This window comes from Siphateles boraxobius, unplaced genomic scaffold (genome assembly GCF_051911475.1).
Source record: "Siphateles boraxobius isolate OS27281-9 unplaced genomic scaffold, OSU_SipBor_1 12, whole genome shotgun sequence".
Classification (NCBI taxonomy): domain Eukaryota; kingdom Metazoa; phylum Chordata; class Actinopteri; order Cypriniformes; family Leuciscidae; genus Siphateles; species Siphateles boraxobius.
Genome location: NW_027508722.1, coordinates 7,542,281 through 7,566,402, shown reverse-complemented (window position 1 = coordinate 7,566,402; position 24,122 = coordinate 7,542,281). Strand labels below are relative to the sequence as shown.

The 24,122-nt window shown below is 41.5% G+C and overlaps 1 protein-coding gene across 1 annotated transcript; it reads left to right on the top strand.

Moving 5' to 3' along the window:
- Positions 1 to 2,983: 2,983 nt before the first annotated feature.
- Positions 2,984 to 23,570, top strand: LOC143714352 (NACHT, LRR and PYD domains-containing protein 3). The gene is given in 17 exon segments (XM_077205474.1): positions 2,984 to 3,266; positions 3,383 to 3,602; positions 3,645 to 3,831; positions 4,425 to 4,485; positions 11,798 to 11,888; positions 12,081 to 12,191; positions 12,663 to 12,831; positions 12,955 to 13,174; positions 13,253 to 13,731; positions 13,733 to 15,027; positions 15,284 to 15,453; positions 16,494 to 16,524; positions 16,526 to 16,669; positions 16,753 to 16,926; positions 17,605 to 17,778; positions 17,985 to 18,031; positions 23,021 to 23,570. Coding segments are annotated over 17 exon segments (4,377 nt in total). The 3' UTR covers positions 23,542 to 23,570.
- The last annotated feature ends 552 nt before the right edge of the window (positions 23,571 to 24,122 follow it).

Here is a 24,122-nt window from a genome sequence, read left to right as displayed (position 1 = left end):
TGACGCCGAGGCTATCAGGCTTCTAAGGGTGGTCCCCTCCGAGGTAGGGATGGTTTTGAGAAATCATTTCTCCGCTGCGCCCTCTGGGGTGTGACTCTCTGAGGAGGGTTACAGCGCTGCCAGTTCGGTTTTCCTGCCGGTTCGCCGTTCAGGGCACCAAGCTGTCAGTGTCCCCAAACAATCCTCCGAGGGGGGTCGTAGAGCAGTCAGTTCGGTTTCCCTGCCGGTTCGCCGTTTCAGGGCGCCGAGGTGTCTGCTTTTTCCAATGATCCTCCTCCGAGGGTCGTAGGAACTAAGCTATTTAGAGGTAGGCAAGATCTGAGGATTATCATCATCTCTAATAAAGCTTAGACAGGAAGTCCTGTCGCAAAAAACGAGGCTATAAGGCTTCTGTGGGTTCCTCCGAGGCAGGGACGGTTTTGAGAAATCGTTTCTCCTCGGCGCCCTCTGGGGTGCGACTCTCTGAGGAGGGTCGCAGCGCTGCCAGTTCGGTTGTTTCCTGCCGGTTCGCCGTTCAGGGCACCGAGGTGTCAGCGTCCCCATACGCTCCTCCGAGGAGGGTCGTAGAGCGGTCAGTTCAGTTGTTCCCTGCCGGTTCGCCGCCTCAGGGCACCGTAGTGACTGTTCAACCAAATCCAGAGGCCAGTCTTGAGAGACTGGTTCCCCTAGTAGAATTTCTGGCAGTGTGGAAACAACTGCCACATATTTCTCAGTGGGTCCTGCACACTATAGGAAAGGGTTCAGAATTCGGTTCTTGTCCGTCCAGATTTCTAGGGGTCCTCCCCACTGTGGTGGACCCCGAGCAGGCTTTGGTTATGGAGCAGGAAGTACTGACACTTCTGCAAAAGGAGCTCAGTCAGGGTTTTACAGCCATTACTTCATTGTTCTGAAAGAGGATGAGGGGTTGCATCCTACTCTAGACCTGCGTCATTTAACCCTCTGAGGTCTAAGGGATTTTTGGGGTCCTTGAGGTGTTCTGAAATGCTCTGACATTTGTGCTTTTTTCAGTTATTTATAAACATGTTAATGGCAAAGGTGTAAATTCACTCTATATAGCACAAACGGGGCCACCGTAATATTTGAGCAACATGTATGTACATGTTTGTATTTTTTAGAGAATAATGTTTATGCGTGGTTATTGAAAAAACTAAAACTTAAAGTGTCTGAAATAAGGCCACAAAACACATACTAAATATGTGTCCACAAGACTTTTGACTAATGAGTGTTGTTGCCTAGAATTTTTGCTTCAAAATGATCTCAAAATCATCCTGCCTAATCATTTACACAAAACAATACATTGATTTAAATTTTATAAGACACCTTTTGTTTGGAATATGCGTAGAGGCGTGTTCACACCTGAGAAGACAAAGGCCGGATAATGTGCCGCATAATGAGCTGCATATTAAGTAGCCTTTCACACAGGCTTGTCACAGGATCCCAAAGAATGCAAGGACAAAAGAAATTATCTATATATACATATTTTACAATTAGAAATTGTAACCAATTACAAATAGGTTACAATAACAACACCAATTACAATTTTAACAATATTTCAAGTGTATTTCTTTGTAAAAAGTATACATTTTATCATACGTATTAAAAAAGGTAAGGATTCATTAGTTTGAATATTGGAACAAACACTATAATAACATCTTAGTTGATAATTCAATATACCTACTTTATTTTTGACAAAACATCATACTATAGTATATTTAACTATGAGCAGAAATTGGTGAACAAAAGTGTACCTATTTAATGTGACAGTAGTCTTTTTTTCCAGTCAAAACTTTATAATCCATCCAAAACTAATCACACAATCTTTTCTAAACATTCATATTTAGTCTGTAACATATTGTGTATGATATATTAGCATATACATGTGAATTTGCAGTTTGTTGCTTATACAGACATTTTATTTCAACATATTTCAGTCAATTTTTACTCATCTTAGTAGGCTATAGCAATATTGTTTGGATGTGTTCATGTAAACATAACGTTTACTAATGTAGGTGCGAGAGTGAATGAACGGCACCGACACGCGCTGTATAACTGTAGTAAACAAAGCGCGGCCTGTGCCGTTCATTCATCATTTAGCCTACACACAGACACGCAATTCATATTTAAACAGTCTTTTTGCGGTTTACAGTCAGACACTATTCAATATCGTGATTAGAACAAAGCACTTAAGAATAAATGACTTACTACATCAGCTGGATCCGTTGCTCCTCTAAATGAAATTACCAGCACTTTTGATACATTTTCCAGGGTTATTAGATAGTATTATTCCTCACAGTGAAAGGATATGCTGTGTACACAGCTGTAGTAAGATACTTACTAAACACGATGTGTTTTAGGCCTGGGACACACTGGCTGCGTGGCGTTAGCATCTCAGCTGCGTGGCGTGTCCGTTTTTATTTCGGCTCCCATGTTAACAGGTTAGAGCTTGCATACTGCCTGCGTGACACGCGCGTCTCAAGCGCGGCATGAGCCGCACGGAAAACGCGTGCATGCTAGAAATAAAACCAACGCCTATTTTGTCACGGTATACTCATTCTCTGGTTCCTTCTCGTCTTGTGTTTATGTTGTTGTTTGAATGCACGTGTGTAGTGGGCGTGAGTGTTATGTCATTACCTGATCCGCTCCAGCTGATCATCATTATCATCACCAGCTGCAGCCCATTTCCTCACCTCATAAATACTCACCAGTTTTTGTACTCCTTGTCAGATCGTTGTTTGATGTCTCCGTGTCGGTGTTCCAGTCCTGTCTTCCTGCTCGTCCCGTGTTCGTGTTTCTCCGTGGATTATCGTTGGGTTGGATTATCGTTTGTCTTGGTGTGAATTTCGAGATTTCCACCGGTCCTGTTTCACCCACGACCATCGAAGTCCCTGTGCCATCCTTCCACGCCCGTGTCATCAGTCTACTATCTGTGTTCCTAATAAATATTGAGTACTCGCTTTTGCTTCCTGATCTTTGATTTACCGGCATGACAGAACGATCTGACCTGACTAAGGAAACAGCGAGTGTTTCATCGACGGCGTTGGAGGATTTCATACATCACAGCATACGAAGGATGGATTCCCAGGAAAGAAATTTAAATGACACGGGTCGTGCGGTACAATCTGTGGTGGCGCAGGTGTCCGAGCTCACCCAGCAAATCCAACTTCTGCGAGCTCCCACTGCGCCACCCACACCAGCCGTTCCCCTCAGACCTTCAGAGGTCCCTCCCCAGTCAGAGCCACGCCTACCAGTCCCGGAAGCCTACTCCGGTGAGTCGAAGTTTTGCAGAGCCTTTCTGACTAGATGTTCAATGCACTTCGCTTTACAACCCAGAACTTTCCAGACTGAACAAGCCAAAGTAGCATTCGTGTCACACTGGTCCAAGACCCATGGTCCAAGACCCACTGGTCCAAGACCCAAGACCCATGCTGCGCCTCGTTCCAGACACTCTCCGCCGAAATAAGACGAGTCTTTGATCGTGCCGTCGCGGGGAGAGAGGCTGCCAGGGTTTTGGCCGACCTGCATCAGGGAGAGAGGTCGGTCTCGGACTATTCCATCGAGTTCCGGACCCTGACGGCCGAATGTCGATGGAACGAGGAGGCGCAGTGGGACATGTTCCTGCATGGGTTGGCTGACCACGTCCAGAGGGAGATCTACGCCCTGGACCTCCCTACATCTCTGAATGGACTCATCGAGTTGGCACTGCGGGTGGACGCTCGACTCTCACGGGTCGAGCAACGAGTGGCGTCCACCTGCACACCGGAGGTAGCCGAGAGTCCAAGGTCCAACGGCAGGGACATGGTCAGCCCCGTCCACGATCACGAACCCATGCAGGTGGGGCGAGCTCGGCTTTCCCGGGAGGAGAGGGAGAGCCGGAGATCCCAGGGCCTTTGCCTCTACTGCGGTGGGACGGGACACTTCGCTTACAACTGCCCGGTAAAAGGTCAAGCCCGATAGTAAGTATGAGGCTACTATCGGGTGGGATCTCCGCCGAGAAGACCTCATCCACATCCACCCTCCTCCCGGTAAGACTAAGATGGTCCATCCACCAGCACGACTGTAGAGCACTCTTGGATTCCGGGGCCGAAGGTAATTTCATGGACAGATCATTCGCACTCAAGCTTCAGATTCCCCTCAAACCCCTCACTCACAAGATAGCAGTGCACGCACTTAGCGGTCAAGAACTTCCCACCATTTCTTTCACCACTGAAGACATCACCCTCATCACATCAGGCAACCATTCTGAGACTACTTTTTTTTACATACTGGATTCACCCCTCGCATCCATTGTTCTTGGATACCCCTGGCTCATCCATCACAACCCCCGAATAGACTGGCATCAAAGAGCTGTGCTGGAGTGGAGCAAGGAATGTCATAAGTCTTGTCTTGTGTCTGCTTGTCCGTCTGTACCTGTTTCTATGTTTCAGGAGGAGGCAGCGGATTTGTCTAATGTACCCATAGAGTACCAGGACCTGAAGGAAGTGTTTAGTAAGTCTCGTGCTGCTTCTCTCCTTCCTCATCGTCCCTATGACTGTGCTATAGAGTTACTGCCAGGTAAGTCTCCGCCTAAAGGCAAGTTATACTCGCTTTCTGTTTCTGAGAGGGAGGCCATGGAGAAATATATTTCTGATTCTCTAGCAACCAAGTTCATTCGCCCTTCCTCTTCTCCAGCGGGGGCGGGGTTCTTTTTTGTGGGGAAGAAGGACGGTTCTCTGCGACCTTGTATCGATTACCGGGGGTTGAACAGCATCACGGTAAAGAATACTTATCCTTTGCCGTTGATGTCTTCAGCCTTCGGGAGGTTACAGGGAGCCTCCATCTTCACGAAATTGGACTTACGTAACGCATACCATTTGGTTCGCATTAGGGAGGGGGATGAGTAGAAGACTGAGGTTAACACCCCCACGGGGCACTTTGAATATTTGGTCATGCCGTTCGGGCTGTCCAACTCCCCTGCGGTCTTCCAAGCACTCGTTAATGATGTGCTGCGAGACATTATAGATCAGTTCATTTATGTCTACCTGGACGACATATTGATTTTTTCTTCGTCTCTCCAGGAACATGTGCAGCACGTCAGACGAGTACTTCAGAGGTTGCTAGAGAATGGGCTTTTTGTCAAGGTGGAGAAATGCGATTTTCATGCACAGTCTGTTCCTTTTCTAGGGCACATCATCTCGTCTGAAGGAATGCGTATGGATCCTGAAAAGGTTAAGGCTGTGGTGGAGTGGCCAAGCCCAGATTCCCATAAGGCCCTACAGAGGTTTCTGGGGTTCGCCAATTTCTACCGGCGTTTTATTCGCAACTTCAGCGAACTAGCCGCGCCTCTGACTGCCTTGAACTCCCCCAGAACTACGTTCAGGTGGTCAGACACAGCTGAAGCTGTGTTTGCCAAACTGAAAGGCCGCTTTGTTTCATTCCCCATCCTTATTGCCCCTGATCCTTCACGTCAGTTCGTGGTGGAGGTTGATGTGTCAGAGGTGGGGGTAGGGGCAGTAATATCCCAACGCTCTTCTACAGACGACAAGATGCATCCCTGCGCGTTTTTGTCTCATCGTTTATCCCCAGCCGAACGTAATTACGACATCGGTAACAGAGAGTTGTTGGCAATCAAAGTAGCGTTGGAGGAGTGGCGTCACTGGTTAGAAGGGTCGGGGGTACCTTTTATCGTCTGGACTTATCATAAGAATCTAGAATATATCAGAACTGCCAAAAGGTTGAACTCTAGGCAGGCTCGATGGGCACTTTTTTTCGGTCGTTTTGATTTTACTCTCTCTTACCGCCCGGGTTCCAAGAACATCAAACCCGATGCCTTATATCGTATTTTTGATCACTCTGAACGCCCGTCTACTCCCGAGTGCATTTTACCCGAAACCTTATTTGTTTCCACACTCACATGGGAGGTCGAATCGAAGGTCGAGACGGCCTTAGAAGGGGTAACGCCTCCGCCCGGTTGCCCACCGAATCGTTTATTTGTGCCAGAGGGATTACGGTCCGACGTTATTCAGTGGGGTCATTGCTCCAACGTGGCTTGCCATCCAGGAGTTAACCGAACCAGTTTTTTGGTCAAGCAACGATTTTGGTGGCCACTTATGGCTCGTGACATTCACAGTTTTGTTTTGGCTTGCTCAGTTTGTGCCACTGGTAAGACTTCCAATCGACCTCCAGATGGGCTTCTCCAACCGCTGCCAGTCCCTTCGAGACCCTGGTCCCACATCGCTCTAGATTTTATTACCGCCCTCCCGCCCTCTCAGGGCAACACAGTCGTTTTGACCGTGGTGGACCGGTTCTCGAAGGCGGCCCACTTTATTCCCTTACCCAAATTACCCTCAGCTAAGGAGACAGCGTTGGCCGTCATAGACCACGTCTTTCACTTACATGGCCTTCCGATGGACGTGGTCTCCGACAGGGGACCCCAGTTTGTGTCCAAATTTTGGAGAGAGTTTTGTAAATTACTGGGTGCAACGGTTAGTCTGTCCTCAGGGTTTCATCCCCAGAGCAATGGCCAAACTGATAGGGCCAACCAAGATCTGGAGAGAGTGTTGCGATGTTTGGTCTCCAAGAATCCTTCTTCATGGAGCCAACAACTTTCTATGGTAGAGTACAGCCATAATACATTACGGGTGTCGGCCACGGGCCTTTCTCCGTTTAAGTGTAGTTTAGGTTACCAGCCACCTATTTTTCCCAGCCTGGAATTCGAGGTCGCGGTCCCCTCTGCCCACGCCTTTGTCCAGAGGTGCCACCGTACCTGGACTAGAGCCCGCGAGACTCTACTCCAGGTGGGGGCGCGCACCAAGGCCAAGGCCGATCGCCACCGGTCAAGGCCTCCCGTATATATCGTCGGTCAAAAAGTGTGGCTTTCTACTAGAAACATTTCTCTCCTCTCCGCTCCGTCTCCAATAAGCTTGCTCCCAAATTCATTGGCCCGTTCACTGTCACCAAGATTATTAGTCCGGTGGCAGTCCGCCTCAATTTACCTCCAGCGTACAGCAGGGTTCATCCCGTCTTCCATGTGTCCAAAATCAAGCCCGTTTTTCATTCTCACATTAATCCGCCTGTCCCGGCTCAATACTCACCAGTTTTTGTACTCCTTGTCAGATCGTTGTTTGATGTCTCCGTGTCGGTGTTCCAGTCCTGTCTTCCTGCTCGTGCAGTGTTCGTGTTTCTCCGTGGATTATCGTTGGGTTGGATTATCGTTTGTCTTGGTGTGGATTTCGTCGTCATCTTCATCTCACCTCAACCGTTCCTGTTTCACCCACGACCATCGAAGTCCCTGCGCCATCCTTCCACGCACGTGTCATCAGTCTACTATCTGTGTTCCTAATAAATATTGAGTACTCGCTTTTGCTTCCTGATCTTTGATTTACCGGCATGACATATTTTTCACGCGACACGCAAGCGTGTTGGAAGCGTTTCCAGCCAAAATAGAATAGGAAAAGATGTTTATGTTATTTTGTACATGAATACATATTAATAAATTACATTTTTTAAAATTTAGATATACATATAGACCTAATTTAAAAATAAATAAATAAATAGGCCTAATTATCAATTTTCAAATATTGCACCTGTCAATACAGAACGACATATTCTGTAGTCTATTTTGCTGTCAATACTGCTGTGCTGACAGAGTCTTTATCAGTAGGCTTTATATTTATGCTTAACACGAAGTATAGTATACTTGCACAACTCTCTCCCATATCTCTCCCACAAGGGTGATGCGTGTCATTAGTGTCGCGTCAGACACGCTTCTGATGTGCAAAGACACAGAAAACGCGACGCAGCCGCCACGCAGCTGACACGCAACAGAAATGCCACACTTACGCCACGCAGCCAACGCTTCCAACACGCTTGCGTGTCGCGTGAAAAATAGGCGTCGGTTCTATTTCTAGCATGCACGCGTTTTCCGTGTGGCTCATGCCGCGCCTGAGACGCGCGTGTCACGCAGGTAGTGTGCAAGCTCTAACCTGTTAACATGGGAGCCGAAATAAAAACGGACATGCCACGCAGCTGAGACGCTTACGCCACGCAGCCAGTGTGTCCCAGGCCTAAGTTACAGTTAATTTTCGGACGCGTTTCAGAATGGACTTCACTCACAGAGTAAAAGCAAAACGCGCATCATGCTTATTTTTCTTTATTTGCCGAAAAGCACAACACTTTGTTTTTATTGTGAGTATCCACAAAAAAAAATAGACACTTATCAGGATCTAATGATGTACAACACTTAATATGTAAGATCAAAATTAACAGAGTAATTTGAGTTTCTTTTGCACTGATAAGAAAAAAGCAAGACTATCGTGCCCGCGCGATAGCCGACTCCAGGGGGTTAAACAGCAGGTTTCAGAATCTCAAGTTCAAAGTATGCTTACGCTAAATTTGATTGTGTCACAGACTCAGTCCGAGGACTGGTTTGTCACAATAGACTTAAAGGACGCTTACTTATCTATCCATCCTCATCACAGGAGGTTCTTCTTCGGGTTCTTCCATTCGGCCTAGGTTATCACCCCGCACCTTTACAATATGTGTGGATGCAGCTCTGGCTCCTCTGAGATTCCAGGGCTTTCGCGTATTAAATTATATCGACGATTGGTTGATTTTAGCTCAGTCCGAGCTTTTGGCAGTTCAACATTGAGATGTCGTTCTGTCCCACATAAGGAGGTTGGGGTTGCGGCTCAACACCAAAAAGTGTACTCCTCCCAGCTCAGAGGACCACTTTTCTAGGTGTAATATGGGATTCAACAATATGCAAGCACATCTGTCTCCTGCACGTATTTCTGCGATTCTCAGCCGTAAAGAATGTAAACTAGGTCAGTCATTCACTGCAAAACAGTCTCTGAGACTGTTGGGGCTTATGGTAGTTGCGACCAACGTAGTTACTTTTGGCCTTCTGTACATGAGCCCCCTGCAGTGGTGGCTCGGGACCAAGGGGTTTTCTCCGAGGGGAAATCCGTTTTCGCATGATCAAGGTCACACGGCTATGCCTTCGTGCCTCTGTCATGTGGAACAAACCTTGGTTCCTCGCCCAGGGCCCAGTACTGGGGGCTTCTTGTCGACGCGTCACGCTATCGACGGATGCTTCCCTCACAGGATGGGGGGCGGTCATGAGTGGCCGCTCTGTGAAAAGTCTTTGGTTGGGGCTCATGGCAGTTGTGTCCAACGTAGTTACTTTTGGCCTTCTGTACATGAGACCCCTGCAGTAGTGGCTCAGGACCAAGGGGTCTTCTCCGAGGGGAAATCCGTTTTCGCATGATCAAGGTCACGTGGCTATGCCTTCGTGCCTCGGTCATGTGGAAGAACCTTGGTTCCTCGCCCAGGCCCAGTGTTGAGGGATTCTTGTCGACACATAATGCTTTCGACAGATGCTTCCCTCACAAGTCGGGGGCAATCATGAGTGGTCGCTCGGCGAAGGGTCCGGACAACACACTGATGGTCTCGTATATCAGAGCAGATATCCTGTTGAGGCAGGGGCTGTGGCCCGGGGAATTGAGACTTCACCCCGAGGTGGTGGAGCTTCTTAGAGAGAACTTCGGTCAACTCAAGTCGACCTTTCGCATCGTTTGTACATTGCATTAACCTTTGTGGTTCTCCCTCACGCATCCAGCTCCGCGTGGACTGGACGTTATGTATTAGGTGTGGTTGACGCTACACATGTACGCATTCCCGATATCTTTGCTCCTGGGAGCTCTGGAGTTATGGATACTGTGGGCTCAGCCTCTGAGGGGGCCCAGCTAATAGATTCAGGTCTCTCGACCGAGGTCGTGGAGACCATACTCCAGTCCAGAGCTCCTTCCACGAGAAGACTAAATATGCATTGACATGGAAACTGTTCTCTGCCTGGTGCAGAGAACGCCTTCTGAATCTTGTTTCTGCCCTGTTGGTACAGTACTTGATTTCTGTAATGAATGTTTCTTTGCTGGGTTATCTATGAGGAGAGATCCTTAATTTTGTCTTCTCCGTGGTACATGAGGCTGAGGCCTGCACACACTTGGATTTGCACCTGGTTTGGTGGTAGTATTTCTTCACCCCAGGCCGGGTTGTATTTCTTAGTTCCATACTAAATGTGCGGGTCATTTGTGCTCCAGGCCTAACAAAACTTAATCTGTTATGCCCTGTCTGGGCTTTGGATGCGTATGTCCACAGAGCTGCTCAGTGGCGTATATCAGAACAATTATTTGTCTGCTTCGTGTAACTTAAGATAGGTTGCCCTGCATCTAAACAGATAATGAGCAAGTGAGTAGTTGAGGCTATCTCACTTGCTTATGAAGCGGCCGGACAGCCTTCACCTATGGCTGTTCAGGCCCATTCTACAAGGAGTATGGCTGCCTCTAGGCTTTAATTTCGGCTGTTTCCCTTCAGGACATTTGTAATGCGGCAGGCTGGTCCTCACCACATACATTTGTCAGATTTTATGACCTAGAACTCTCCACTCCCGGGGCTAGGCTGCTTGCTTCTTAGTGTGCGCAAGGACTTCACACAGAACGGGCATTTCTCATTATGGCGTAGTGGGTATAGGGTTCCCAACGCGTCTCAACGCAGCTCAAGTTCCATTGAAAGGGAACGTCTCAGGTTACGTATGTAACCCTGGTTCCCTGAGAGGGAACGAGACGCTGCGTTCTCCTGCCATACTTTCTGCATGCCCTGATCGACTTGCTTCAGGCTTTTTCAGAAGCTGTAGCGGTCTGTTTTCTGGTGTGCTTTATAGCTTCCTGGTCTATGACGTCACCCGCCTATGACGTTTCGCTCTTCCATTGGACTGATTATACACGTGCGTCATGACGCAATCACGCAGAGCGTTCCCACCGCGTCTCAACGCAGCGTCTCGTTCCCTTTCAGGGAACCAGGGTTACATACGTAACCTGAGACGTTTTCTCCCCCCTGCTGTCCAGAACCGTGACTTCTAAATCGAGGTGCGTACCGAACCGTCATGGTTGTGTACCCCCCAGTGTACAGTATGTCTGTGTGTTGGTCCTGGGATGGCCTGGTCATTCAGAGTGTTTCTCTGTCTTTGACCTGAGACGCTGGGATTGGCTCCTGCATAACTGTGACTGGTAAATGGATGGATGGATGTACAATTTATTCAAGCAAAACATCTTACTAAAAGAAGTTTGAAATGCCAAAACAATAGAGTAAACAACACAGTCAGTATTGTGTTTGTAAGTGTTTGTTTGTGGTAAGTGGATGATGTTGCTAGTTAATGTGATTCTTTACACCTGTGGTTCCTCTGATGGACAGTATAGTTTTTACTGTCCATATATTTTACAGTATAGCTACATATAGCACTATTGCTTTAATATTACACTTACAAGCAGACACAAGTACATGTGACCCTTAGCTTATACAGGGCAAATTATTTGGGTAACATTTTACTTAAAGCATTTATGTATAATGCATTATAAAGGTAGTCATTATGTCAGTATATATTTAATAAATAATTGTAACCATAGTTAAAAGGCATCATATTATTTGCATATTCCTTGTGAAATTGGTTGTTTATCATGTGTTTAAGTGCTATATACTTTCGAAAGGTGTAACAATGAATAGATAAGTATTGTACGTGATTATAATTGTGGTTAAAATTATTAATGAAACCATGGAATGCATTAAAAATTATTTTATAATGCATTATATGTGTACATAAAGGCTTTAAGTAAAGTGTTACCATTATATGTTTAAAGGGCATGGAGATACAATTTATTATTTATTAAATTTTATTGAGAAATAGAAAAAAAATTGGTAGTTTATTTGTGACAATTATTCAGTCCACAGTGTTTTCCCCTACTTAGAACCAAACAGTAGAAATTAGACTCACCGACACCACATCTGTCTCTGAAGAGTGACATATCAATTCCTCTACCACTGAACTTCAGTGATGAAGCACAGAGAAATACAGAAAGGTTTGATCTAATGTAACATTGACAGTAAAGGTAACATGAAAGAGGAAAAGCATAAACTGTCTTTCATGTGTAAAGATAAACATACCATACAGTAAATATAAAATAAAAAGAGGAAAAGTATAAACTGTCTTTCATGTGTAAAGATAAACATACTTGTTTAGCTGTGACAAACGTTCTGTGTTTTACTCGTAGAACCAAACAAGAGAGATCAGACTCACCAACATCACATCTGTCTCTGAAGAGTGAGAAATCAATCCCTCTACCACTGAACTTCAGTGATGAAGCACAGAGAAATACAGAAAGGTTTGATCTAATGAAAAGTTTAGTTAACTTGGGGGACAAAAAAAAATATATATATATATACACCTGAAAGACCATATATATATATATATATATATATATATATATATATATATATATATATATATATATATGTATATAAAGATATGTGTAAAGATGAACATACTTGTTTACCTTTGGTAAACGTTCTGTGTTTTACTCGTAGCACCAAACAGGAGGAATTAGACTCACCAACATAGTCTGTCACATATGAGTGGCAGATCACTCCCTCTACCACTGAACTTCAGCAGTGGAGCTCAGAAAAATATAAAAAGGTTTTGTCTAATTAAACATTTACAAAGAAGTTAGCATGGAAATGAGAACTATGCTGAAATTGTTATAAAATGCCTAGATAATCCAAAATAGACAGAATATTAGTTATTAATTAATATTAAATATTAATTTAAGTTAACTGATTGTTGAATATTCCAGCAGGAGGTTGTCTGTGGAAGAGACCCAAGACCAGGTGGAGTACAGACCTGCTAAAAGAGTCTGTCAGCAGCATTACGGAGCTGCAGTGGTGTACTGTAAGACAGATAACATGCACATCTGTAGCATCTGTATGGGGCAAGAGTACCATGGCCACAGTAAATTTTACATTGTGGTTAGTCTTCCATTGAAATATATTTTCAGTTATTCAATAGACAATTTAATTTTAAAACAAATATTTATATAATTTATGATTGATAAACATTTTTATTTTGATTACTCTTTTATTTTACCACAGAAATCGAATGTGCCAGGGAGTCAAACCATACTTTATGAAATTATGGGGAACATGGGAACAGAATTCTTCAAAACCTTCAAAAGAGAACTATCTAAGGATTACCCAGAATGCTTGAGGAATCAGCCAGAGAAGCTCAGTCCCTCTGATGCTGCTAAGAAAATGGTGGAGAGCTTTGGAGGAGAGGCAGCACTGAGGAATGTATGTCACTTCGTGGCAAAAGGTAGGACTATTATTTTATTGAAGTTTAAATTTAGATTTTTTTTTTCATTTCATCTAAGCATCTCTTACTTTTGTCTAGCTAATCCACTTCAAAAAATCACAGATGCCAATAAAGCAAAGCTTAAGAACAAATGTCAACACATAGACGAAGGAAATTCTCCTCAAGGTAAACAATGTCTTTTGAAGGATATCTACACAGATCTTTACATGACAGATGGTGGAAGTGGAGAGATAAATAATGAACATGAGGTGCTGAGGATTGAAGTGATTTCACAAAGCAGAAACACACAAGGAACTTCATTTGCATGTAATGACATCTTCAAGACACTGCCAGGACAAAGAAAACAAATCAGAACAGTCCTGACGATGGGCATAGCTGGCATTGGAAAGCATGTGTCGGTGCAGAAGTTCATTCTAGACTGGGCGGATGGAAAATCAAACCAAGATATCAGCGTTATCATCCATCTACCATTTCGTGACCTCTTCCAGGAAAAGGGGGACTGTACTATTCTACAGCTGGTGCAACAGTATGCTCCTGAGGTGAAAGAAGAAAATCTTTTTAAAACTGAAATTGCTTTTTATTTTAGATGGTTTAAAAGTCTGTCAGTATCCTCTTGATTTCCATAAGAATGACTATTGCTCTGATATATATAAGAAAGTTCCTTTTGATGTGCTCCTTACAAACCTCATCAAGGGTAATTTGCTTCCCTCTGCTCTCCTCTAGATAACTACAAGACCTTCAACAGCAAATAGGATCCCTCCTGAGTGTGTCCACCAGGTCACTGAGATTCGTGGGTTCAATGACCATCAAAAGGAAGCATACTTCAGGAAGAAAATCAGTGATCAGAAGCTGGCAAGTGAAATCATAGCACACATCAAAACATGTAAGAGCCTCTACATCATGTGCCACATGCCCATCTTCTGCTGGATTTCTGCCACTGTGCTAGAAAATATGATGAGTGATGGAAACTCTGATAAAAAACCCAGAACTCTAACTGAGATGTTCACTCACTTCCTGCTCATTCAGATCAGTCTCAAGCATAAGAAGTTCAATGGAGCTGATGTCAATAACCCAAATAAACTTTCTGAATTTAACAAAACATTGATTCTGAAACTGGGAAAACTTGCTTTCCAGCAAATGGAGAAGCACAATTTTATTTTCCAAGAAGAGGATCTAAAAAAAGGTGACATTGATGCGAGTAAAGCCTCAGAGTACTCGGTGTTCACAGAGATTTTCAGAGAAAAGCTGGGATTGTACAGGGAGAAGGTCTATAGCTTTGTACACGTGAGCTACCAAGAGTATCTGGCAGCTATATATGCTCACTTTGCATGTGTGAATGATGGGAAAAATGTTCTTGAAAAAGACAAACCCAGAAATCTTTCTGATGTACATCAGAGTGCGGTGGACAAAGCTTTGAAGAGCGAAAATGGACATCTTGACCATTTCCTTCGCTTCCTTTTGGGTCTTTCTGTTGACCCTAACTGCAATCTCCTGGAAGACCTTCTCACCAAAGGAAGTTCATGTAAACCCTGTGTCGATGAAAACATGACAGTGTGTTACATCACAGAGAGGATCAAACAGGAACAATCACCAGAGAGAATCATCAATCTGTTCAAATGTTTAAATTGTTTAAATGAGCTAAATGACAACACTCTTGTTAAAGAAATTCAGACTGCCCTGAAATCAGGAACACTCGCGGGTAGTTAGCTGGAACCAGAGAAATGGTCAGCACTGGCTTATGTGTTGTTGAATTCTGGGAATGTATTAGATGAGTTTGACATGAAGAAGTTCAACACATCAACAGAAAACAAGATAAGACTTCTACCAGTACTCAAAATCTACAAAATGGCCAGGTCTGTTTTTATTGATTATTCATTTTGTATTCAAACTCAAATCGTTTATAATATGTACACTGCTACACCTCCAAATATTTAAAATATAATTTAAAGGTTTTCCACCCAAGTGAAATTAGTCTTTAATTACTTAACCTAATTTTGTTAGAACTGTTTTGTTCCATTGTCACATACAAATGCACACAGTGACAATATGAATGAACTTCACTAACTAAGTAAAAAATGAATAAGATGTAAAATGTACTCTTGTTTACAGACTGGATTGTTGTAATCTATCATCTGAGTCCAATGGAAGAATCGCCTCAGCTTTACAGTCAGTAAACTCACCCTTGAGAGAGCTGGATCTGAGCAACAATGAACTAAACAAGTCTGGAGTGACCATCCTCTTTTCTGGGCTAGAAAGTCCACTTTGTCAATTACTTAAACTGAAATAAGTAGTCTAAGTAGTCAATATGTATGAGGTATCTCTCTTAGAAACCCTGTTCTTGTCTGAATAGCAGACTGGTGAGTGGTGTCATATAATTATCCATTGCAAAACAATTTGATTTGTATTCTCTGGAAGCCAGGCTAAATGACTTAACACTGTTATTGCCCTTAATAACATCTCATACACCAAAAAATACACATCAAAAGTAACATTAATACATCATTAGAAACAAAACCTGGTTAAATCCACTTCATTATTAAGACTATGAATATCTGTTGATTATTTGATATGAGATGTTGTGATTGTAAATCACTTCAAAATACATCCAGAATTCTCAGAATTTCTTGGACTTAATTTTTTTTTCACAGTTGTTAGGACACATTTCTCAATTCTTAGGTCACTTTTTCAAAACTCTTTTCAGTTCTCATAATGAACTTTCAACTCGGCACAGCAGTTAATTTCACATTCAAATTGCATTAAATCACGTATATGTCCATATGGACATATAAGTGTTTTAATGCTATTTGAATATGAAATTAACTGCTGTGCCGAGTTCAAAGTTCATGTATGAATGTATTTACAAAACAAGAATGAAAGCTCTCTACTGATGAGAATTCACTGCAATATATGTAACATGATCCATGTTTAAATTACAGTTCAATAGTATTCTTAAGTTGACCCCTGTTGTATAGATGGTTATGGAATTGAAAGTCTAACATCTGTGTAAGTGTTCAGCTACATCTAATTTTTTTGACAGTATTTCAATTTTTAGTTACACTTTATTTTGATTGTTCCCTTTAGAATTAATAGAAGTAATATTAGAATATTAGTTGAGTATTAAAGTTTTTTAAATAGTATTTCATATTTTAGATTCAGAATATATTTCAATATGGTACTGTATTATGTAACAAATTTATGTCTTATTAAGTTTTGTATTATGTTAGGTTTTAAACCGTTTAATAGTTTTGAAAATAATATATATAAATGTGTGCAAATTGGACTGCAGGTCCATAGAGTTTTGTTGGTGTTTGTGTTGGTGTCAGGCTGGCTGGCTGTAATTTCCCATCAGCATTCAACAAATCTAGCCTCAGCACTCGAATCAACACATTCATTTCTGAGAGAACTGAATCTGAGCTGCAATACGATAAGTAATCAGGGAGTAAAACAACTCTGCGCTGGACTTATTATTCAAAATTGTAAACTTCAGACACTCAAGTAAGTATATTTGTTATTTGTGAGAGTGTTTAGATTTGTCATTAGCTAATTTGGTATGTGATGTAATTGACCTCTTTCTACAGGTTAAACCAATGTGGTCTCACAAAGGCAAGCTGTGGACATCTAGCATCAGTTCTGAAATCATCTTACTCAGACCTAAAGGAGTTGGAGCTGAAAAACAATGATCTGGGGGATTCAGGAGTAAATCAGCTCTCAATAGGACTACAGGATCCACAGTGCATATTAGAGAAACTGGGGTAAGCACAACTATAATGACATAATCACTGTGATATAAAATTTGAACCAAAGGTCACCAACGGTTATTTTATTAGTGGTCCTCCTTGCAGGCCATACTATTATTATGGTTTATCGTTTGGGTGAGGGAGCTGAAAAAAAAACTGAAGCATTAAACGTTGTGCTGTGAACATGAATGATACATCTTGTTAAGAGGTATGCTGTTTCTTAATGACCTGACTGACAACTAAACAGGCAAAGACCACACAGACCTTACATTGAAGGAGTTAGCTAAGTCAAATCTAGAGACCTGAATATCACTTTGACTTAAGGGTGGACTCTTTTTGCATGACTGCAAACACATAGAAATTGCCCAGAACACTCAAGCAACCTGAAGCAATCATCCAGACAACTCAAGCAACCACACAGCAATTGAATAAAACCCACTCAAAACATCCTGGCAACCACTTACAACACCCTAGCATCATGACAGCGAGTTTTGCACAGGCAAATGCCATTAAAGTGTCTTCATGAAAATGTAAAGCATATAGTTATTGTTTATTCTCACAAGTCTGAGAATGTGTGTAAAATACATTTGACAGAGATTTGTCATAATCTTGGGTTAATTTTGGAGTCTGTTTAAAAAAAATAGGCTAATCATTTTTAAATCAGATGCTCTTTTTTTGCAACATTACCTGCAGTCTGGCGGGGTGTATGATCACAGAGGTGGGCTGCAGTTCACTGGCTACAGCGCTCAACTCAAATGGTTGACATCTGATAGAACTGGATCTGAGCTACAACCACACTGGAGACTTAGGGGTGAAACTGCTCTCTGATAAAAAAGATGATCCAACCTGTACACTGCAGAAATTAAAGTATGTCCTTATTTAGCTATTATCTAATACACTACATGTTCGAATCTTGATTAAGAGGACGTTATGGCATGACACTATGATCATACTTTTACTGCTCATTGCCTTCATGGATAAGATTCTAGAATACTACAAGCCTCTTTATTTCAAATGCTGCTCTTTTAACCGTTGATTATATTTTAAAACTCAGTGTTTTTATATTCCCCCAGTGTTGAGAAAGGAGGAGAGTGTCGAATGAATCCAGGTCTGAGAAAATGTAGGTATCGTATGCAAATACACAAAATTTAACTGTTAATTCTATTTTGAAAGACATAATCAACATTTATACTATGGGGCTGTTGAATGCTTGATTCTGATTGATTGACGAATGTTCTAAAATGTGCAATTATTTTCAGGAAAACACATAGCTAAAGTAGTTATTTCCATGTTTTTTTGCCACAAAAATGTGTTTATTATGTATTTATTATTTATTAATATGGAAAAGCACATAATCTCTTTCTCCCGGTCTCTCTCCCTATCAAACGCAACATACAGACAGATACTCGCACAGTGTTGTCAGCACTGCTCTGATGATTTTATCAGTAAAATAGTTTAACAACTTAAAAGCTACATTACATTTCTCACTAGCGAGGTAATAACGGCGCTGTTCTTGAAGCAGATAAATGTACAGTTTCTCTACAAGTAGAGACGCTACTGCCGAACACTGTTGAGAGACACACACACTTGGGTAATTCATACAAGCTTAACTTTGTACGTTTTTACTGATCAGATAGCTATCTGATTTATCAAAACGATTCAATTTACACCTGGTCACAAATTTGTTTTCGCAAAATATATATAAATCCGATCTTCAATTCCCGCGCTTTATGCAGATTTAATGGAGGGCACATCGCCAAAAGCAAAAGATATGAGCTGCATTTTATTGATAATCAGTTAATTTTCAAAATCAAAGAACGCAATAGGAGAGAGCGCCGCAACAGCACTGGTAAGATCATTTGGTTTGGCTTGATGAACGTTGGCTTGATGAAAAATCAGATTCAGTCTGTTCCCTGCTCATCTGCGGTGATGCGTGCTGCAGTAGCGCCGTAATATCGGGCTATAACATTACATATAGCCTAATACTCCAGGCCGTTGAATAATTGAAAAATAATGCGCACTCAACACTGCTTTGCATCATGGCCGCATTACCACCTCAGGTGTGCATTGTTTTTCTAATAATTCAATGGCCCGGAGTCAAATATTTCTTAAAATGGAGCACAAAACCTTTTGTTGTTGGTGTCAAAGGTAGTGTCAGATGTGAACATGAACACAAATGAACAAAAGTACATAAGCTCAAAGAAAACATGATCTAGACAATGTTAAATACAGTAAGGGCTAAAAAAAAAAAAAAAGGTTTACAATGATTTGTGACATCCAGAGTGTGTTTTGTTTATTGGCTGCGGAAATCATAAAACAACTAAAAATCAATAGATACTTAAAAATAAGGTATTTAAAGTATAGAGATAATGTTCAAAATAAAGAACATTTAATGCCTTGTTTTAAAGTGAAAATGCATCAGTCAGTCGAATTACCATAAATTACTGAATGGATTTCCACTCTAATCAAAAATTATAAAACAAACACGATAAATGTAACCATTTAAAAGAAATAACAATGTTTTGTTATAGCTTCTGTAGCAAGAGTTCCACCATCTTGCAGTACTTCAGCCTGTGATGTCATGGGGTTGGTTGGCTCCATTGGATTAATAAAGATTTTATAGTCGTTGTTCGAATTCTGGTTGATTTTTCTCCTTAGTTGCTGTAATAATTACTAGTAATAGATAAACTCATAATATCTGTCACAAATTAGTTGACTAATGAGGGTTCAGGGGCTATTTGCAAGGAACTTTCGGGCTGATAAAAATAGGTGAACAAAAATAAGTCAGAACTCCATCAATGAAAGAAAAGTTGGTTAAAAACTTTATTGCACTGAATACAAAAGGATAAAAAAGATTACAGGAATAGGGATAACATTTGGGTATTATACAACATATAGTCCTGTTTGGTAAACTGGACTTTTTATAATTTACTTTAACAATGGAAAACTCATTTATACGAGCAATGCAGATTGCCCTCCCTTTTGTCGGATGGTGCCCTGTGTCTTTCCAGTTTCCGTCTTTCACTGTCTCAGTCTTTTTCTTTTGCGATCTGTCCTCCACTGTCTGTCTCTCTACCATTGCATCTGTTGATCTTAGGCAAGACAACCAACCCTGTGACGTCACAGGTTGTAGTATTGCAAGATGGCAGCACCTTTGCTACACAGGCTGTTACAAAACATTTTTTTTTAATGTTTTTTATCATCCGCAAATCCATTTACTAATTAATGTTAACTTGACTGCCTGCTTTATTTCCACTTCAAATTCAGCATGAAATCAAAATCTATATATTTAATGCATCTTGTTACTGGATTGATTGTGACAGATTCATCTCGTCGTTTTTTATTTTATTTTATTTTTTTACTTTTTAATATTTAATCAAAATGTCATAACTTGCTCTTCCGGTGTTACAGTATATGACACACTTAATGTTAATGACATATGTAAGGCCACAATGCAGTTAAGCCAGTCACATTTGGATCTGCCTCCATTCCACTATCCAGCACTGAATTTTAACAATCCAATAAACAAATGCTTAATAAAATCAAGTCCTAAACTATTGTTTTTTTTTGTTTTTTGGAATACTGAGGAATACTGAATCTTTTTTTTTTCCAAGGGAGATGAGTAAATGCAGGGCCGTATTAAGACAGTGTGGTGCCCCTGGGCACTATACCTCAAAAGCCCCCCCCCCTTTAGACATAATCAAGGTGAATTCTCAAATGTAATTTACTAACTTGTCCAACTACATACATGTAGGCATATGAGCAGTGAGCACTATATAAGAAAATTTTAAATATTCCATATTTTAAAGCATCAAACTGATGCATTTTGAGATGCAATTTTTTGCCAACCTGGGGAGAGCTGGAGAAACTTAACTTCCGCCATGAGTCAAAAATATTATGGCCTCCGTAGCGTGAGCAAATAATTTTAACATTGTAGTTTTAAAAAAATAAAGTCGAATTTCTATAACTCTGTGTGTTGAACTGATAATCACTATTTTGTGTGTTAAAGCTCGAGTAGGTAACTTTTGTAAACAAATGTTTGTTAAAACTGTCGTTGTGTCCTGAAAGTAAATAATGAGACAGACAATCTGTGAAAAAATCAAGCTCCTCTGGCTCCTCCCTGTGGTCCTATTGCCATTTGCAGAAATACACCGCTTCCGTTCAGAAACAACCAATCAGAGCCAGGAGGAATGTCTTAGCAGTGTCAATCACGCTCGTGTACACGGTGATCACACCCGTCTCTTTCACAGCGCGAGCGCGTACCGTCGTTCGTGTCTCTCCTGTTTGAACTCGTTCATCCAAATGAGCAAATCTTTTTTCGAGTCATTTCGTTCATTCAACAAACGAAATGACTCGAAAAAAGATTTGTTAATTTTGAACGAGTCTTTTTTGGAGTCATTTCGTTCATTCAACGAACTAAATGACTCGAAAAAAGATTCGTTCATTTGGATGAACGAGTTCGAACAGGATTACGAACGTGCATCACAGAACAGAGCAAGGTGAGCATTTGTGCTTATACAACTTAAAGTTTTTTATTTATTTTTGAAATGACTGATCGTTTCGCTAGATAAGACCCTTATTCATCGTCTGGTATCGTTTAAAGCCCTTTGAAGCTGCACTGAAACTGTCATTTGATCCTTGAAACGTTTGTGTCCTATTGAAGTCCATGATATGGAGAAAAAGCCTGGAATGTTTTCATCAAAAACCTTAATTTCTTTTCGACTGAAGAAAGAAAGACATGGACATCTTAGATGAAATGGGGGTGAGTAAATTATCAGCAAAAGTTTTTTTAAAAGTGAACTAATCATTTAACGTTTTCTTACTAGCTATTTATAACTTATAGAAAGAGTGCAACGTTATAAAGTTACATGTATTGCAAAATACATAATGATTTGAGGACCAAGTTTGTAGTCAAAGTATGGGCAGGCCATAGTCAATGTAAAGCATATTGTTGATGTTTCGTCCCTATTAGTGAATGTTCCATAACTGTTTATAATCCGCTGTCATCGGTGGTCCTGCTTACTAGCCTGCGCGTTCACGGCAGGCTCCGCTGTGGGGGAGGAGCTGTGGAGGGAGGGCTGTAGCGTAGCAGAGAGCAAGGGGGTTGGACCTGTAAGTTGTGCTTGTTCAAATTTTCAGGCTAAGTCAACATTTTCTCAAAACTCCCTACTGTAGCTTTAAACACAATCTACTTACTACAGACAACTTAATTATAAAGGAAAACAACAAATCAAAAAAAAAAAACATGATCATAATCTATGACAAAACTTCTATTATAAACTAGATTAGTGGGTAACTCAGCAGTACAATTTAGAAAAATCACAAGTGCACAATAATTGTATAAAATATGAACATATAGTGAAAAAAAAAACATTATTTAATGGGGAACAAAGGTGCGCAAGCAAAGGTGTCAACTACATCCCCAAAGTCCATTTTATTGTTACCGTCTCCACAGTTAGCTCCGGCTTCGTCAGACTCAGCGCTGCTAGTGATCGCAATTCCTGTGATTTTCTCACAAAAAACTAGTGATGTTCTCACAAATTTTTTTTAGATCCTTGGAACATTTTGAATTGTGGCTAAATGTCTAGCGTCGTTGTCTTTCTTTAACTTTCTTTTTGCAAAACCACTCAATTGAGTGAAAAACCACTCATTTTCTGTAGCCGTTAAAAAAATGACACATTTGCGCAATTGCGCGTACTTGTGGACCTACTCAACTCTGACAGATTGGGGAGGGGGGAGTGATAGTGGTCATATAATCTTTATTTATTTATAATTTATTATTATTATTGTTAAATTAGTGTTCATAAACGAGTTATGTATGGTCTTTCAAGAATTTCAAGTTAATATAACAATTTACGAAAACTATTTTTAAATCTTGTGTCATGCGATGCCCCCCTAGTGGTTGTGAATGGTTGGTGCCACTGGGCACTGGCCCAAGTGCCCTTATGGATAATCCGGCTCTGAGTAAATGGATGTTCACATTTAGTCTAGAAGTACAATAACCACCATGTTTACACAGCGCACACTATGCCTCAACGCCTCACTTCTGATTTCTCTCTCAAAACTGGTAACCACTAACAAATGACAACAAATCCCCTGTTTTCTGCAGATGCCTGACAGCTCACAGTGGATTCAAACACAGTACATCGACGTCTGAAACTCTCCAAAGGAAAACCGAGATTATCGGAAACTACAGAGGAGCAGAAATATCCTGAGCATCCTGAAAGATTCAAACTGTATCCCCAGGCCATATGGACAGAGGCTCTGAATGGTCGCTGTTATTTTGAGGTGGAGTGTGAGGGTGGAGTTGGTGTGGCTGTGGCTCATAAGACCTCAGATAGAAAAGAGAGTATAATGGGATTTAATAACACTTTCCCTGCTCTCCTCTATCTGAATGGCAAATTAAAACTCTGGTAGAATATTGAAATCACTTGTGCATTCCCAGTGATTCTTCAGTCCAAAAGAGTTGGAGTTTATGTGGACTTTGAACTTGGAAGTCTATCATATTACAAAATTTGTAATAACAGATGCAGACACCTACACACGAACCACACTAAATTCAAAGGCCCCTTATATGCAGGGTTTATTCTTCTGCCTGACTCCTCAGTGACTCTGTGTAAGCTGACATAAACCTTAAGAGTGAGCGAATATTTCAACATGAAAGAGCAAGAGAAGAAACTATACGAAGACATGGACAGAGGGGAAGTGAAGAGCAAGGTGTAAGATGAGGGAGGAGAGGTAAAAGGATAGTGTTTAAATGAAATCAGAGCAACTAATTGACAATGTAATAAATAAATAAATGATGGTCTTTCCTTGAGAGAGGCTGGACAGAAAGTTCAGCCCAATATAAACATTGTGCCACAGTCAATGTCCCTGAACAACAAGTGTTGCAGTCCACTGGTGTTGTGGCACACAACGCTGTATTGAGGCTGCATGTGTTGTGACTTTCCAATTTTTTAAACTCCCTCAATGAGTTTCCCACTTTCCACAGGGTGATCAGGAGCAAATTGAGTAAAATTGTGTAGTTTGGGAACATTTCCAATTTCAGCACTGCTGCTGCAACAGTGGTTTGAGCATCATCCACACTTCAGGATGATGTTCCTCCCAGCATATTCTCCTCTTGGAGATAGAAAGTATTACCCTTACAACCTAGTAAGTCTTCTTCAAATGATGGAACAGGCTTGTGGAGAAGTTGAGGCGCAAGGATGTAT